Below are 16534 nucleotides of genomic sequence, written 5' to 3' on the forward strand. Positions count from 1 at the left end.
TTACAGATCTCAGAAACATCTGTTTGCCATTGGAGCCTATGGCAAAAGGCTGCTGTGACACGTAGAGGAATCCATTGCACTTCTGTACCCATAATTACCTGGAGTCAGCTGAAAGGCACACTACTTTGGAGAGACAATTATTCACCTGCTATTGGGCCTTGGGGCATTCATCTTCTGGTCATAAAATAATCTTAAGAACAGAAATTCCAACCAAAGGGTTCAATATTTCTGTTTTTCTCTAGTTATCTCATGGTATTCACACTTTAGTCAAAGTGTAAAATTTCTATAAAACATATGCTCAAAAAATACGTATCCGTGAACCAAAATAAAAACATCTTGTAATGAGCTTAATTTAAAATCACTTGAAGTCTTCTGTAGCTTTTGTACTTACTAATATGTCTTTCCCCTTTGTGAGGGCTTTGTTTCTTCACTTGAATCTCTGATTTTGACACAGAATCTTGATGCTCAAGCATACGATTTCCATCTGGTACTTCATCCTGAGCTACATAAAGAGAAGGATTTAGTCCATTAAATAAAAAAAGAGATCCCTAGATTTCAAATTTAAAGCAGAGAACAGTGGTATTTTCTCCCATTTATATGAAGTTATAAGTAAATCACCATAATGCGAGATCAGATGTGAAAACTATGAGTCTTAATGAGTGTGTGTGGAAAGTATTTTTTCATATCATTAATATTCCTAATTTTAAATATGTTTTATATTAGTCTCTCATTTTCTGAGTTTTCCTGATGTTTTCAGTTAATACACACTGATAGATCAAACAAGGAAAATAGATATGTTCAAGATTATTCATTGCAGCATACCTGTAATTGCAAAATACTCAAAACCACTTAAGCGTACAAGCTAACGAATTGGTAAGCTAAAGTAGTGTATGTAAACTATGAAAATATAAACTATGGGATATAATGTAGCGCACACAGCTGTACAAATAGGTATAAGAGGAAATGAAAAACATCCTGACAAACTGACTTGGGAGCATTTCTAGGATGTAAGGCTTAATGAAGGAAAAAAACCTGAAAGAGAGAATTTTAACAGGCTAACTTTTAAGAAAGAAAGAAGAAAAGGGGAAAAAAAAAAGACAAAGATAACTTATCTTCAAAAGATGAAACACAGAAAATATAAACCAAAAGACAACCTGGAGGGTTACAGAAGTCACTGCAGAAAGTGCTGGCTGAGTTGTACCCAGTGACTACTATTAACTCTTAGCCTGTCTCTGGTACTGATGGATAGCCCGTGATACAGTGAGGTTTTGAAACTCATGTCTAATGAAAAAGGCTCCAGATTTCTCAGTTTCACTTGACCAGCAACCTGACGAGACTACAGAGACTCCACCATGGAGGAGCTACTCTTGTTAACTTCGTGAAGGACAGTGGCACCTTGTTGGCGGTGTCCCAACAGAACCCCTGGTTCTGAGTTCCCTGACACGGAGCACTTTGTCCAAGGAGGACAAGGAAGGGGGTGGGGAAGAAAAGACACAAACACCTAAGACACTCCCTTTCCTCTTCTGGCTGACATTTGGTTTCTGAAAATTTCCGCCCACCCATGGTGAGTTCCCTGCTGCTGGAAACACTGTCTAGTTACCCAGCAGTGGAGGCTCAAGGAAGGGATGGATGGACTCTACCAAGCATCCTGTGGACAGGTACTGAGCCATGGGGGCCAACACACAGCCCCACGAGAACCAAAATGGTGATGACACTTATTACTAATACACATGCTATTCCTTCTGCTCCTCCCAGCAGTCTCAAGATGAAATGGAGAACTCTATTTTTACCCAGAATGCTTGGCTTATAAAATTACACAAAATTAGGGATTAGCCAAGTCCCTATGTCCCCTTTGGCACCTAAGAATATATGCCAACTCAGAGTTCATAGGGGCAGTGGGGGGAGACTGCATACCTTGGGCCATTTGGCTACTAGTTTACCAATGACTGTTACCTTCACAACCGTGACGCCAGGATGAGAGGAAAACAGTTAATGCTTTTTGACGTATACTTACACCTGGCCATGGTGGGGGGTGCCTTTGGACACTATATACCTCTATTTTATGGCCCCCACTACTGAATATATAACGAGTACAGGTGTATTTTCTATGTGAACTCCAACTCACATCAGCACCAAGCCGTGATGAGCACTACTGCACTCAGGGTCATTTTAGTGGGGCATATGGAAGACTGTAAACCTACCAGACTACCAGTGCCTAGAGATTCGTCTCCAAAAACAACAACTAAGCAAAGAAAAACAAATGCCTGCCCTCTTTGCTGAGTTTAGGTAAGCCAAACATCTCTGTGAGATTACCTCTCCATTCAATAATTGAGTGAACCTGTGCATATGGCCTAACATGCCTACAGACTGGATTACAGGCAGCTTAATGCTATGGTACAGATCAGGACACTGGCCTTACCGAATACTGTGACTGCCATAGAGGCTCTTGCCCAAGCTGAGGGAAACAGGTATAAAGTAATTCACATTGCAAATGCCCTTCTCAGCATCCCTGTCCACACAGATGATCAGGATCAGTTTGCCTCTTGTGTAATGGATTGCAACACACCTTTAATGTCCTTCCCACAAGGCCATGAGCAGGAAGAAGACCCACTCTCAACTAGCTGCCCACTATATTGGTGGCATCCTCCTGGTGGGCCCAGGCATATGTACTACCCTACAGGGACTGATGCTATGTTGATCCATACTCAGCAACACAGCTGGGTCATTAACAGGGACATGGACAAGGACTGTGTGGGAAAGCACAATACGTATCATCTTGAGGAGATAACCACCAATATTTGTCCTCTTACTCACAACAAATACAAGAGTCCCAAAAATCTGTGGAGCTATTCTGCTACTGACACTCTTACATTCCCCTCAGTGGGATCCTGACTGCAACCAACTATTAAGTTTCCAAAAATGCACCTACATTTGAATGGATCTCAAGCGGATGGTCTGGAGGCCATCCAACAGGCCTCTCAGGTCACACTTCTCCTTGGCCCCTCTGATAATGAACTGAGATACAGCTCTCAGCAACTTCTCTGTTCATCATTTAGAGTCTTTGGAAGAAGGCAATTCCACAAGATAGTGGATTAATTTAGGCTTCTGTATGCCTAACTTCCTGTAGTAGGGTGAAAGGTACACACATTTTGAAAGACAATTATGTGCCTATTATTGGTTTAGTGGATACTGAGTGCATGAACCATGACTATGAAAAATATTACAATCAGAAATACTGACCAAAAGTTTCATAACTTTAGCTTTTATCCTCTAGTTATCTTAGGGTATTTATACTTTAGGTTAAAGTATAAAATTTCTCCAAAATATATATTAAAATACAGATTTATGAACCAAAGAAGATCTTTAGCTGTAATTAATTTTAAATAACTTAAAGTTATCTGTAGTTAGTATACTGACTGTGTCTTTTCTCTCTTTGTTTCTTTATTTGCATTTGGGTTTTTGACATTGGTTCTTGATGCTCACATATAAGATTTTCATCTGATGCTTTATCATAAGCTACATAAGAGATATACTTAGTCCACTGAATAGAAAAATACAACTATTATAAATCCCTATATATCAAATTTATAATAAGAATACAGCAACATTCTCACTTTTCTGAAGTTATAGTGAAGTCACCATAATGCTAGATCTGATAAGACTGTGAGAGGAGTTTAATAAATAGATGTGTTTTGACTCTTTCTCATTATCTCATAAACATTTCCAGGCATTATACATAGTTTATATTTGTCTCTATTTCTCTTAGGTTACTTATATTTTACAGATCACATAGACTTCATAGACCAATCAACAAAATGCAAGTGTACAATTTGCTAATTACAGCATTATTCGTAATTGCATATAAATGTTCATGCATGGGAAACTAGATAAACAAGCTAATACATATACTATAAACTTGGTAAATTATGGTAAATAACATGGTACAAACTGTTGTATGTAGAGATGTAAAAGGAATCAAATGAACCTCTATAAACTGACTTGGAGGGATTTCAAGAAGATAATATCAAGTGGAAAAAAAAACCCAAAGGTGAAAAGTTGTGTGGTCCCTTCTAGGTAAGGAAGAAGGGAAAATAAGGAAATAAGAGACAGAGAGAGAGAGGGGGAGAGAATTAGTGAGATACTTACCTTTACAAAATGAAAAACAAGTGAGATAGAAAACAATGTAGTTGGTTACCCATACGGTAAAAGGGAGAGAACTGAAGAAGAAATGCTACTCCTCTAAGTATACCTTTTTGTATAGTTTTTACTTTTGGAAGCAGGGTCAGGTTCCACATGTTTCAAAAATAAAATTAAATAACAAAAGAGGAACTAAAACTGAAAGCAAACTTAAAGAAATGAACCTACTGAAAGAAAAAAAGTACTAATGCAAGTAACTCATCAATACAATATTTGACATATACCCTCATTCACGGGCAGAAGTGTGGAGAGACTGTAAACACATGACAAAATATTTTCAGGAGGATTGTTTTTCCATACCTATAGGTGAAGAAATTCCAAAATAATTTTATAGGCATAACAAGATGGACCAAATGAGTAAATGTGTTATATTAGTCAGAGAGAGTATTCACGAAGTGGAAGAAAGGACATGCACACATGAAACGGAAGTAGGCAGAACAAGCCCTGAGGGGATGAAGTAGAATTGAAGGTTTCCAAGATTTATCATGAATTCTAAATATGTCTATGCAGGTTTATATACACACGTGTAGGTATACAGGCTAATATATGTGTATAACTACATATGTATGTACAAGTACATATATAAAAGTGTGAATATACTTAAGAAACCTGACGCCAGGCTGGATCTCATGTGTGATCTTTCAGGCACAATCACAGACAATTATAAAGGCATTACCTGGCAGTTACCATGGGGAAAAGAAGTTTCTCAACCCACAGAGACTTGATGCATAGCCAGTGCACTGCAGGCACTGGAGGTGGTTGCAGTCAGGGACACAGCCCTTCCGCCCCCATCACTCTCTCAAGTACACTGCATTCTTAGCCCAGTCACCGTCAAATGGAGGCGGGGGGTGGGAATTGACTGGGACACTGTATTGTTCGGGCACTGCTACTGCCTAGACTACCTTATGGGGGGTGGGCGGGGCTTGAAGAAACTTTTCTCAGTTATGATTCAGTATTCAGGATGTTTCTACTCCCATCCCTCCCACCACTACCTTTTGAGGGCGTAGGACCCATAAAATAGCAAGAGCCTTTTGTCTGGTGCTCCTTCAGCTGTGAGATGATCCTCTCCTACATCTCATACCAGTTTGCACTGATACATCTAACCCTCACCCACTGCTGTTTCAAGTGGGAAAATAGAACATTGCTAGAGCTGGGGTCCTTTACTGCTTGAACTATTGAGGTAAGTGAACAAAGGTTTGTTACTTTTAGTTTGGTTTGTTATTTTAATTGACCAACTCAAAAACTGGCGTTTCTCTCTCAGACAGATTGGAGCAGCAAGCAGGGTAAGTGAAGCTCAATGCCTTTTGGGAAGGCACACTTTGGGATGTGCTCAGTAAATCAGTGGGACATTTCTGGAGTGATGGGGGAGAGGGTACCATTAGCCAGAGGGTATCATTAGCCAGAAGTCTGAGAGCCCCCTGGGGCAGCCAGGCCAATGTGCTTTGGACAGGGCTAGCAGACCACACAGGGTGCTCTAGGAGAGTGCTATTTTATTTTTATAGGCTTTTCAGTTCTGAGGGGGGAGCAAAGTTTCTTCTCTTTAGACCTCGATTCACTGGCTGAGACACCTCCTGGGTCAATCAAATTAGAGATTCACCAGAGGGACTCTGAGAAAGCTAGGGAAGCAATTTGTGGCTACTGCTTATGGTCCACCAGTGATGGGATCTAAAGTTGTGGGAGACCCTGCATGACCCAGTAGCAAAAGAAATCTTAGAAACCTGGTAGTTTGCCTCCATATTAAAGGGATTAATCTTGTTAAACTTGGTGAAGGAGAAGGTCACACACACTGTTGGGCCTGTCACTACAAAACACCTTCTTTAGAGAGTCTTGACAGCAGTCATATTGGCTGAGGAGGTGGAAGAAAAGTGGGGGATAAAAAAAGCAAGCATCTGAGACTCTCTCCTTCCTCATCTGGATACTATTTTGGCTCTGACAGGATGACCAATCTGTGATGAGTTCTATACCACTGAAAAACATGTTTGGATCACCACTGTAGAAGTGACCGTGTCCCTCTGTGCTGCGCTGGTGGTCCCAGGGTCTACACTGATAGAGTGAGGAGAGTGAGATTCTTAACCAGACTCAGATTTCTTGATTCATTCATGCCACCCTTGCTAGATAGGTATCAAGCTCAAGTAAGCCTCCTCATAAGGTCAGGTCATTTGGCACTAGACAATTTAGATATTAACTGCCAAACTGTTGGACATGGAATAGCACCTACTGCCAAGGTAGCAGTGACTGACCAACAGTAAAAGCAATGTGAAAATGGTAATCAATAACCTGCTCCTGGACAATCTAGACCTAGATCTCTATAAGAGATCTATGGATGAATATCCAATAACGAGGTATCAAAGAGGTAGGCTGATGGGCTCACTACCAAGGAACTCATGGCCTGGTAGTGGGCCAAGGGATGCCTGAAAGGAAGCTGAACTGGGGTCCACGTGGGGATGACCCCTATGACTAATACAAGTGCTATTGCTCAGGTCTTTCCATTGAATTTTGACATGAGACTGAGAGCCCACCAACCTTTTTCAAGAACACTCTGCTTTCAAAAATGAACAAGACTATGAGTTAGACCAAGTCCCTTTGTCCTCAGTAGGAACATGAGGACCTATGCTAAGGTCAGAGTTTAATGGGGAGGTAGGAAAGAACTGCATTTCTTGGGTTTTTTGGATACTGGGGCTATGTGACTGTGATCTCAACTCCTGACACCAGCATGATGGAGAAACACATTATGTTCACTGGGTAAGGGTGAGGGATCTGGGTAAGGGTCCTGGGTCATTGGGTCTGAGGCCATTACCAATGGGGATCCTTATCCAGATCCAACGATGGGTGTTTCCCTTTAGATCACTATAAATTTCCATTGTTATGGCCCCATTAATATACGTTATCATTACTATAAATGAATTGTCAATGTGAATCCCTGCTTTGTATTAACTCCTAACAGGAATTGCTGCAGTTAGGGCCATTTTAGTTGGCATGTGTTAGACTGTGAACCTATCCAATTACCAGTGCCTAGTGCTTTTTTCTCCCCAAATACCTACCTGGGGAAGAAAAATGACTGCTTCATGGAGTGAAAGTTTTCCATGAGACTATTTAACTATTCAGTAACTCAGTCAACTTGTGCCCACAGCTTTAGATGCACAGAGACTCATTTGACATACACAGCTCAGTGTCATAGTGTAGCCTTACACCTATGGTATCTGACATTGTGACTGTGATACAGGCTATTGTCTGAAGTTGAGGGAACTTGGTATGCAGCAGTTGATATAACGAAAGCCATTTTCAGCCTCCCTCTATTGTGGATGATCATGATCAGTATACCTTGTTGCGGGTTGGTCTGCCATACACCACAACCATACTCCCACAAGGCTACCAAAATTCTCCAAATATGTCATCAACACAAAAGTGATGATATGGAAACATCCCACTCTCAGAGGGTGCAACAGACTTCTACTCTACTGATGACATAGTCTTAGGGCCCAACATGGGTACTATTAAACAAAGACTGGATGCCTCACAGACCCACATATAGCAACTCAGTGGGGTCATTATTATAGAAAAGGTAGTAATCTGGCACCCTAATAAAATTCCTGAGCATGATCTGTAAGGGTCATGATATCTCATTCCAGAGAAGTGTGCCAAGCGTTGGTCCTCTGTACTTCCACAAATGAAATGAAGACCTAGCAACTGGTGGGACAATTAAGCAACTTACACTGTCACATTCCCCATGTATGGTCCGTGATGGCACCTACCTATGGAGTAACTAGAAAGGCCTCTTCCTTTCAGTGGGGTCACGATAAAGAGGATGACGTGGAGATCCTCAGACAGGCCACCAGGCTGCCCTTCCCCACCCACCCCCCGCCATTTGCTCTTTGAGTTACAGAACTCAGCAACATTTCTGTTTACCAGTTGGAGGCTGTGGCAGAAGACCGCTGACACAGGGGTCTTGAGGCACCCCTTTGGGCTTTCAAACCCATATCTCTAGGAGTCAGCTGAAAGGTAAACACCCTTTAAGAGACATTTACTGACCTGTTATAGGGTCTTGGTAGATGCTGAGTGGCTGACCTACGACCAAGGGATCAGAAATACCAACCAAAGGGTACGAATAATTTTGCCTTTGTTCTCTAGTTATCTTAGGGTGTTCACACTCTAAGTCAAGGTATAAGATTTCTATAAAATACATGTTCATGAACTAAAGAAAAATAATCTTCTGATAAGTTTAATTTAAAATAAAGTTATCTATAATTATTATACTTACTATTGAGTCTTTCTCCTTTAGAAGGTCTTTGTTTCTTTACTTCCAGTTGAGTTTCTGACATTGAGTCTCCATGCTCAAGCACAGGATTTTCATCTGGTACTTTACGATGAGCTACACAAAGAGAGGCATTTAGTCCAATAAAAGGAAAAACAGATACACTGTTTGATCCTATACTTTCAAGTTACTGACAAGTGTACCTCAGCATTTTCTCACATTTTCGAAAGTTATATGTAAATTACTATAACGCTGGATTGATATGAAAATGGTGAGAAGAGTTTTAATGGATGTGTACTGAAACTGTCTCATCATTTCATTAATATTCATAGGTTTCAAATATGTTCCAGTTTGGTCTCCAGTTTTCTTAACACTTTAGGTTAAAACACAGTCATAAACCAAACCACAAAAAGGTATATGCACAAGATTATTCATTACAGCATATCTGCAATTGTAAAATACTCAGAACCACTTACATGTGGAAATGTAGGAGACTGGTTCCATAAACCAAGGTATATACTATAAACTATGGTAATATCAACTATGCTGTACAGTATGGTCCAAACAACTGTACATACAACTGTAAAAGGAATGAAAAAGATCCCATAAACTAACATGGCGGAATGTCTAGTATATAATGTTAAATGAAATAAAAAACTGATAGAATAGTATATTATCTTTTAGGAAAGAACAAAAAGAAAACAAAAAAAATAGAGAGATAGTTACCTTTACAAAATGAAACATAAGAAAGATAAACCAGAAAAAAAAATAGTTTGTTACCAAAGACACTGAAGACCATGCTCACTGAATTACTACTGTTAGTGCTAAGTCTGTCCCTGGCATTGATAATACAGCCTATAATGCAGTGATTTTTTGAGACTCATTTTTAATGAAAAAGAATGTAAAGCTCTCAAGATTGCTTTGCCAGGGCTTCCCTGATGGCGCAGTGGTTCAGAGTCCACCTGCCGATGCAGGGGACACGGGTTTGTGCCCCGGTCCGGGAAGATCCCACATGCCACGGAGCAGCTGGGCCCGTGAGCCATGGCTGCTGGGCCTGCGCGTCCGGAGCCTGTGCTCCGCAATGGGAGAGGCCACAACAGTGAGAGGCCGGTGTACCGCAAAAAAAAAAAAAAAAAGATTGCTTTGCCAGTGACTTGAGGAGACCAGTTAGACTGGGGTACTTCTCCTCTATCATTAAGGAGGTTATTTGTTGCTCCCATGACCTGACTACTGTAAATAGTGTTGCAATGAACATTGGCATGCATGTGTCTTTTTGAATTACCATTTTTCTCTGGGTATATGCTCAGTAGTGGGATTGCTGGGTCATATGGTAGTTCTATTTTTAGTTTTTTGAGAAACATCCATACTGTTCTCCATAGTGGCTGGATCAATTTACATTTCCACCAACAGTGCAAGAGGGTTCCCTTTTCTCCACCCCCTCTCCAGCATTTACTGTTTGCAGATTTTCTGATGATGCCCATTCTAACCGGTGTGAGGTGATACCTCATTGTAGTTTTGATTTGAATTTCTCTAATAATTAGTGATGTTGAGCATCTTTTCATGTGCCTCTTGGCCATCTGTATGTCTTCTTTGGAGAAAAGTCTATCGACAGACAGAAGAATGGATAAAGAAGACATGGTACATATATACAATGGAATATTACTCAGCCATAAAAGGGAACAAAATTGGGTCATTTGTAGAGATGTGGATGGACCTAGAGACTGTCATGCAGAGTGAAGTAAGTCAGAAAGAGAAAAACAAATACCGTATATTAAGGCATATATGTGGAATCTAGAAAAACGGTACAGATGAACCTGTTTGCAAGGCAGAAATAGAGTCACAGATGCAGAGAACAAATGTATGGACACCAAGGGGGGAAATGGGGGGTGGGCTGAATTGGGAGATTGGGATTGACATATATACACTAATATGTATAAAATAGATAACTAATGAGAACCTGCTGTATAGCACAGGGAACTCTACTTCACTTCGCTGTACAGTAGAAACTAACACAACATTGTAAAACAACTATACCCCAGTAAAAAAAAGGAGGTAATTTGTGAAACTTGGTAAAGAGATGTGTCACAACAGACTCCCTCTTTCAGAGTGCTTTGACAGCGGCCACTCTGCCCAAGGAAGTGGGGAGGGCAATGATATGAACACTTGATTCCCTCTCCTTCCCCAGCTCCTTTCTCAGGTTTGGCCCACTTATGATGAGTTTCCTGACACTGAAAAAAGGTGTTTTAACCACCCGTATAACCATCTGGAAGGTGCCTGATAAGCCACCCTGATGGTCCTTTGGTTCAACAACGAGCAGCAAGAACAGGAGACAATGAGACTGGTAACCAGACTCAGATTTCCAGTGTCATTTGTGCCATATGTGCTGTTTTCCTAGTTCAATTAAACCTCCTTATAAGGTGATGTCAATTGGTTCACAAGACAATCCAGATCTTCACTGACAAATTTCAGGGAAAGGAAGAACCAGCAACAGATAGATATCATCTGGCCAGTGAAGAAAGTGACCTAAAAATGGTAATCAGGAACCCATTTATGGATGACCTGTTTAAGTGGTTTCCCAAGGAAATCTCTGGGTCTAGTTACTCAACAACGGGAACTCACAGAGAACACTGATGGACTCTCCACCAAGGAATTCACAGGTGACCCAACACACAGACACTCTAGAGTCCAAATGATGATGACACCTATGACTAACACTAGTGCTCTTCCCTCTGCATTTCCCAGTGAATCTTGAGATGAACCTGAGACACAACCCCCCTGCCATTACTTTTATCCAACCTCTCCGTTTTCTATATAAATAAGAATTAAGGTTAGGCTAAGATTCTTATCTCCCCAGTTGTGATATGAGGATATGTGCTAAGGTTCAATGGAGAGATAGGTGTGAATTGCATATCTGGGCCTTTTGGACACTGATGCACATATGACTAAGATCTCTATAACCACGGACACTACGATGAGGAGAAAACAGATAATGCTCACTGGTTTTTGGTCTGAGCTCACCAAATGGGATCTTTATCCAAATCCAACTATAGGCATGTCCCTACACACCACTAAAAATCTCCATTGTTATGGCTTCCATAACTGAATGTATTACTGGTTTAGATGTATTTTCTATGTGCATCTCACCCCAAGGCCTGATAGGAACTACTGCATTTTAGGGCCATTTTAGGGGGGCATGTGGAAAACCAGTGCCTAGCACCTTTACCAACCAAAAACAACTCATTGCCCTTATTGCTGAACTTAATGAAACAAAAGTTCTCCATGAGGTTATTTCTCCATTCATAAGCCCTTTCGCTCTGTGTGTAAGGCCTTGGGTGCCTAGAGACTCAATTGATTACCGCTGGCTCAATGCCATAGTACAGCTCCAGACACTGGCATCACATGGTCCTGTGACCTTCACAGAAGTTTACTGCTCAAGGTGAGTCATGTAAGTATGCAGCAACTGATATCACAAGTGCCCTTTTTAACATTCCTGTTCTCACAAATGGCCAGGATCAGTTTACCTTACGTGCAATGGGTTACAACATACCTTTAATGTCCTTCCACAAGCCCATGACCTAGAAAAAGCCCTGCTCCAAGATCGAGTACTAAAACTTCCACTATATTGATGACATCCTCCACTGGAACCAGATAAGAGTACTACCCAACAGAGACTGGATTCTATGATGACCCACATGTGACAGCACAGCTGGGTCATTAATGTAAACAAGGTATAAAGATCTAATACGCAACTGAAATCCCTGGGGGCAAAGTGGAAAGGGGTACACTGTCACTCCAAGCTCCAAGGAAACTAAGTTTTCCTTCTCCATCCCCCACCAAGATACAAAGGAGGCCAAGCTTTTTTCAAGCACTCCAAAGAGCCAAGCTTATTTCTATCTCTACCACAACAAACACAAAGGACACTCAGTGTAGGTGTGTGTATGAATATCTGTATATATATGTGCATATATATGTATACATATGTATATACAGGAGTTCAACTCCAGGCCAAAATCCTGCTTGATTTTGCAGGTCCAACCACAGACAATTACAAGGTCTCTACCTGAAAGTTCTCATGGGGGAATGCTTCTCACCCCACACCAAATTTGATGCATACCCAGTGAACTTTAGACACTGGAGGTAGTTGCAGTGGAGGACAAAGGCCCATCCATCCATACCATGCTCTTATGCGTTCTGGATTCCTACACAGGTGCCTCCATCAGAGGCCGCCTTGTGAAAGGGGGAGGGGTCAGCTGATACACTGCACTTTTCAGGTGCCTCTGTGTAGACCACTTCACTGGGGGAACCTAAAGATACTTTCCTCAGTTACTACACAGTATTCAAGACTTTACACTCCTAGCCATCCTACATCAATATCCACAAGGTTCCTGAGGTCATAAAAGGGCAAGAGCCTTTCATTTGGGGCTCCTTCAGATATGAGATAATCTTCCGCCAACCCGTACTCCCATCCGCACTGACATCTGACCCTTGCCTGGTTTGGTTCCATGGGGAAAATGAAACACTGGTGGAGCTGGGGCCCTTTCCTGTTTAGACTCTTGCTTATACTATTATAGGAAGTACATAAAATCTTAATTGTTACTTTCAGTTTGGCTTGCTATCTTAATTGACCAAGTCAAAACAGGCAGCTTTCTCTGACAGATTGGCATAGAGAACAAAGTAGTCAATAAAGTAAAAAATTCCTTTCTGGAAGGAGCACTTTGAGAGGTGCTAGTGAGACTCTTTCAGGGCATACTGCTGGATCATTTGCAAGAGTCAAAGGGTCCCACAGGGCACATCAGCAGCCAGGCTAATGTGCCTCCAGAAGTGCTAGTGGACACCATGGGGCTCTCCAGGAGAGTACCATCATAACTTTACTCTCATTCTTCCAAGCCCTGGTGGAAATTACTGCACTGAAGGCCATGTTAGAGGAGCATAAGAGGATTGTGAACCTACCCGATTACCAGCACCTAGTACCTCTATCTCCCAAAAATCTGCCTGGGAAAGAAAAAGGAAAAACTGCCCTCTTTACTGAGTTTAACGCAGAAAAAGGCTCCTTGAGACTATATCCCTATTCAATAATTCACTTGACTTGTGTACCTGATCTTGAGTTCACAGATACTCAATTGATTTTGGCTGTTCAACCAACAGGACAACCTTGGCATCAGTCATATCTGACAGTGTGACTGTCGTAGTAACTTGTCCAGAGTGTGGGAACTTGTTATTCAGCAATGGATATCACAAACGCCCTTTTCAGTACCCCTCTGAATGGGAATGATTCCAGTCAGTTCATCTTTATGTGGAATGGGTACAATTCACCATTCATATCCTTCCACAAGTCTATCTGAATTTCCTATCTGTCATCAATGTATCAAAGCCTGGAAAATCTCCAGATTTTCCAGGAGGGACTAGCCCTCTACTTTACTGATAATGTCATCCTATTGAGTCCAGAGAAGGGAGCTGGACAACAGCCCAACAAGGGCTGGACACCCTGCTGACACACAAGTGGCAACTTGCTGGGCCACTTTTACAGAAAACGTACAAGTACGCAAGTGAAATTCCTGGGCTTGACCTGGGTATGGAGTCTCATTGTTTCATTCCATGGGAAAAGACTGGCTTTGATCCTCTCTGCTCCAGCAATTAAAAAGGAGGCCCAGGGACTGATGGAACTCTTCATCTACTTGCATTCTTAATGCCATCCATCTAAAGGGTTACAAGAAAGGTCATTTCCTTTCAGTGGGGCCACAGCAAGGAGGATGACCTGCAAGCCCTCCAACAAGCCACCTAGGCTACCCTTCCTTTTGGCCCCTCTGATCCATTTTGCCATTTGAGTTACAGCTCTCAGCAACTATCTATTCACCAACTGGAGCTTAAGGCAGAAGAACACTGCCACAGGTCAGAGGCACCTGTTGGGGTTTTTAATTCATCATCTCTAGGAACAGCTTGCTGAAAGGTACACACCCTTTAAGAGACAATTATTAGTCCATTATTGGGCTTCAGGGGATACTGAACACATGACCCACGACTGTGAAACAGTCTCAAGACAACAAATTCTGACCAAAAGTTATCAACAGTTTTGCTTTTGTTCTCTAATTATCTTAGGGCATCCATACTTTACGTCAGTGAAAAATTTCTATAAGAACATGCCCAAATAGGATTCCTGGAGTGGAGATGTCCATGCTTGCTCCGCTGCCCCCACTGCCCCCACAGCTTAAGAGTGTACACCATCATTTGAGGACGGCTCAGGAGCATGACAAGCGGGGACCCCCTGTGGTGGCTTATTACTGTCATTTGTATGCAATGCAAACAGGAATGAATGTTGATAGTAAAACTCCTGAATGTCGTACGTTTTCACCAAAGCTAATGGATCAGTTAGATGCTCTTATGAAACAGTTGGGTGATAATGAAGCTGTTACTCAAGAAATAGTTGGCTCTGCCCATTTGGAGAATTATGCTTTGAAAATGTTTTTGTATGTAGATAATGAAGATCATGCTGGGCGATTTCACAAAAACATGATCAAGTTCTTCTACACTGAAAGTCTTTTAATAGATGTCAAAATAGCGGTTGGAGAACTCACTGATGAAAACGTGAAACACAGAAAGTATGCAAGGTGGAAAGCAACATATATTCATATTCATAATTTTTTAAAGAATGGAGAGACTCCTCAAGCAGGGCCTGGTGGGATTGAAGAAGATAATGATGTTGGAGAAAATGAAAATTCTGGAGCAACCTCTCTGCCCACTCAGCCCCTCAGCCGTCATCTTCAACTTATGACCCAAGCAACATGACATCAAGCAGCTTTACGGGAATACAAATTCCTCCCGGTGCCCGCATTCCTGCTAATACCCCAGAAGAAGCTCCTCACAGCACAGGTGTAACAAGTAACACTATCCAGCCTACTCCACAGACTATTCCGGCCATTGATCCTGCACTTTTCAGTACAGTTTCCCAGGGAGATACCCAACTAACATCAGAGGACTTTGCTAGACCTCAGAAATACTGCAAATAACGCTGGCAGAGCTTTGCAGTATGAAGATGTCAGCAGTGCAGAATCTACAGAAGACCCTCAAGTTACTGACTACAGGCAGAGAATGAAGCCTTTGTAGAACAGATCCATGCATTTTTGGCTTAAAGAACTAACAGTCCATTACTCTATCTTCAGCCTATCAGAAGCACAGTTTTAAGGAAGATTTCAGTTCCACTGACTATAACAATAAAGTCTGTGTCTGTGTATCAGATTCCTGTTGAAGCTTTCATCAACAGCCTCGACCAATTTTCATTGTCCATTTAGTGGATCCAGTAATCTCTGGGTATACACAGGGCTGATGCGAGCAAGATCCTAAAAATGTCCACTGAACCCTGCTTGTTCAAAAAATGAAAACACCCTTCTATGAAATATACTGGGAATCAGCTTTGTATCTTAATTTAAATAAATTAAGGAATTTTTAAATCCATAATTTGGACAAACAGACCATATTACTTTGCTATAAAATTCTAATTTAACTTTTAATAGAGATTGCAAGAATATTCTAGATTAGAGGTCACATTTTGTTTTCCTTAGGACTTATGAAACAGATATGAACGTCCTAAATTGTTAGATGAATCTGAAAGAGATTATGTTTAAGTTTCAATTTATATTCATATTAATTATAGCTACATTAAAAGTTAAAATGTTCATGGAAAGAAATACAACAAGGTAAACAGGTAGAATCAGTTTTAGATGTAAGAATAATGTTGGTTTCCCAATTGTTTTCCCTTATCCATTGGCGTTTAAGGTGAATTGGTATTTGCTTCATAGGCAGTTTGACTGCATGTATCAGAGAATGAAAACAAGACATTTGCAGTAATGCCTGGAAACTTGGTGCTTTGAGTTAAGGTTCTCCTCTGCTACTATGGAATGGATTCCATAGAGTGTATAGCTATGAATGATGCAGATTTTAAGAACATGGATTCTCAGTTGATAAGTTAATAAGTTTTGTGAGGAATTATGGACTTACTGTGTCACCTGCATTTGTGCTGTGTAAAAAATAAATACAAGGATTCTTTTAACTAGTTCAAAAAAAATATGCCCAAATACATATTCACGAACC

The 16534-nt window shown here is 41.1% G+C and overlaps 1 protein-coding gene and 1 pseudogene across 18 annotated transcripts in view; one reads left to right on the forward strand and one right to left on the reverse strand.

The window, feature by feature from the left end:
- Positions 1–16534, reverse strand: part of CCDC7 (coiled-coil domain containing 7) — a 300965-nt gene that overhangs the window by 136304 nt on the left and 148127 nt on the right. For all 18 annotated transcript variants that reach the window (XM_060006163.1, XM_060006164.1, XM_060006166.1 and 15 more), the window contains 2 exons: positions 8456–8566; positions 392–502 (listed from right to left, as the gene is read on the reverse strand). In XM_060006163.1, the coding sequence (XP_059862146.1) occupies positions 392–502; positions 8456–8566 (222 nt within the window). The remainder of the gene's footprint in view (positions 1–391; positions 503–8455; positions 8567–16534) is intronic.
- On the forward strand, positions 13141–16519 carry LOC132419889 (vacuolar protein sorting-associated protein VTA1 homolog pseudogene; annotated as a pseudogene).

The sequence above is a fragment of the Delphinus delphis genome, chromosome 2, assembly GCF_949987515.2.
Source record: "Delphinus delphis chromosome 2, mDelDel1.2, whole genome shotgun sequence".
Classification (NCBI taxonomy): domain Eukaryota; kingdom Metazoa; phylum Chordata; class Mammalia; order Artiodactyla; family Delphinidae; genus Delphinus; species Delphinus delphis.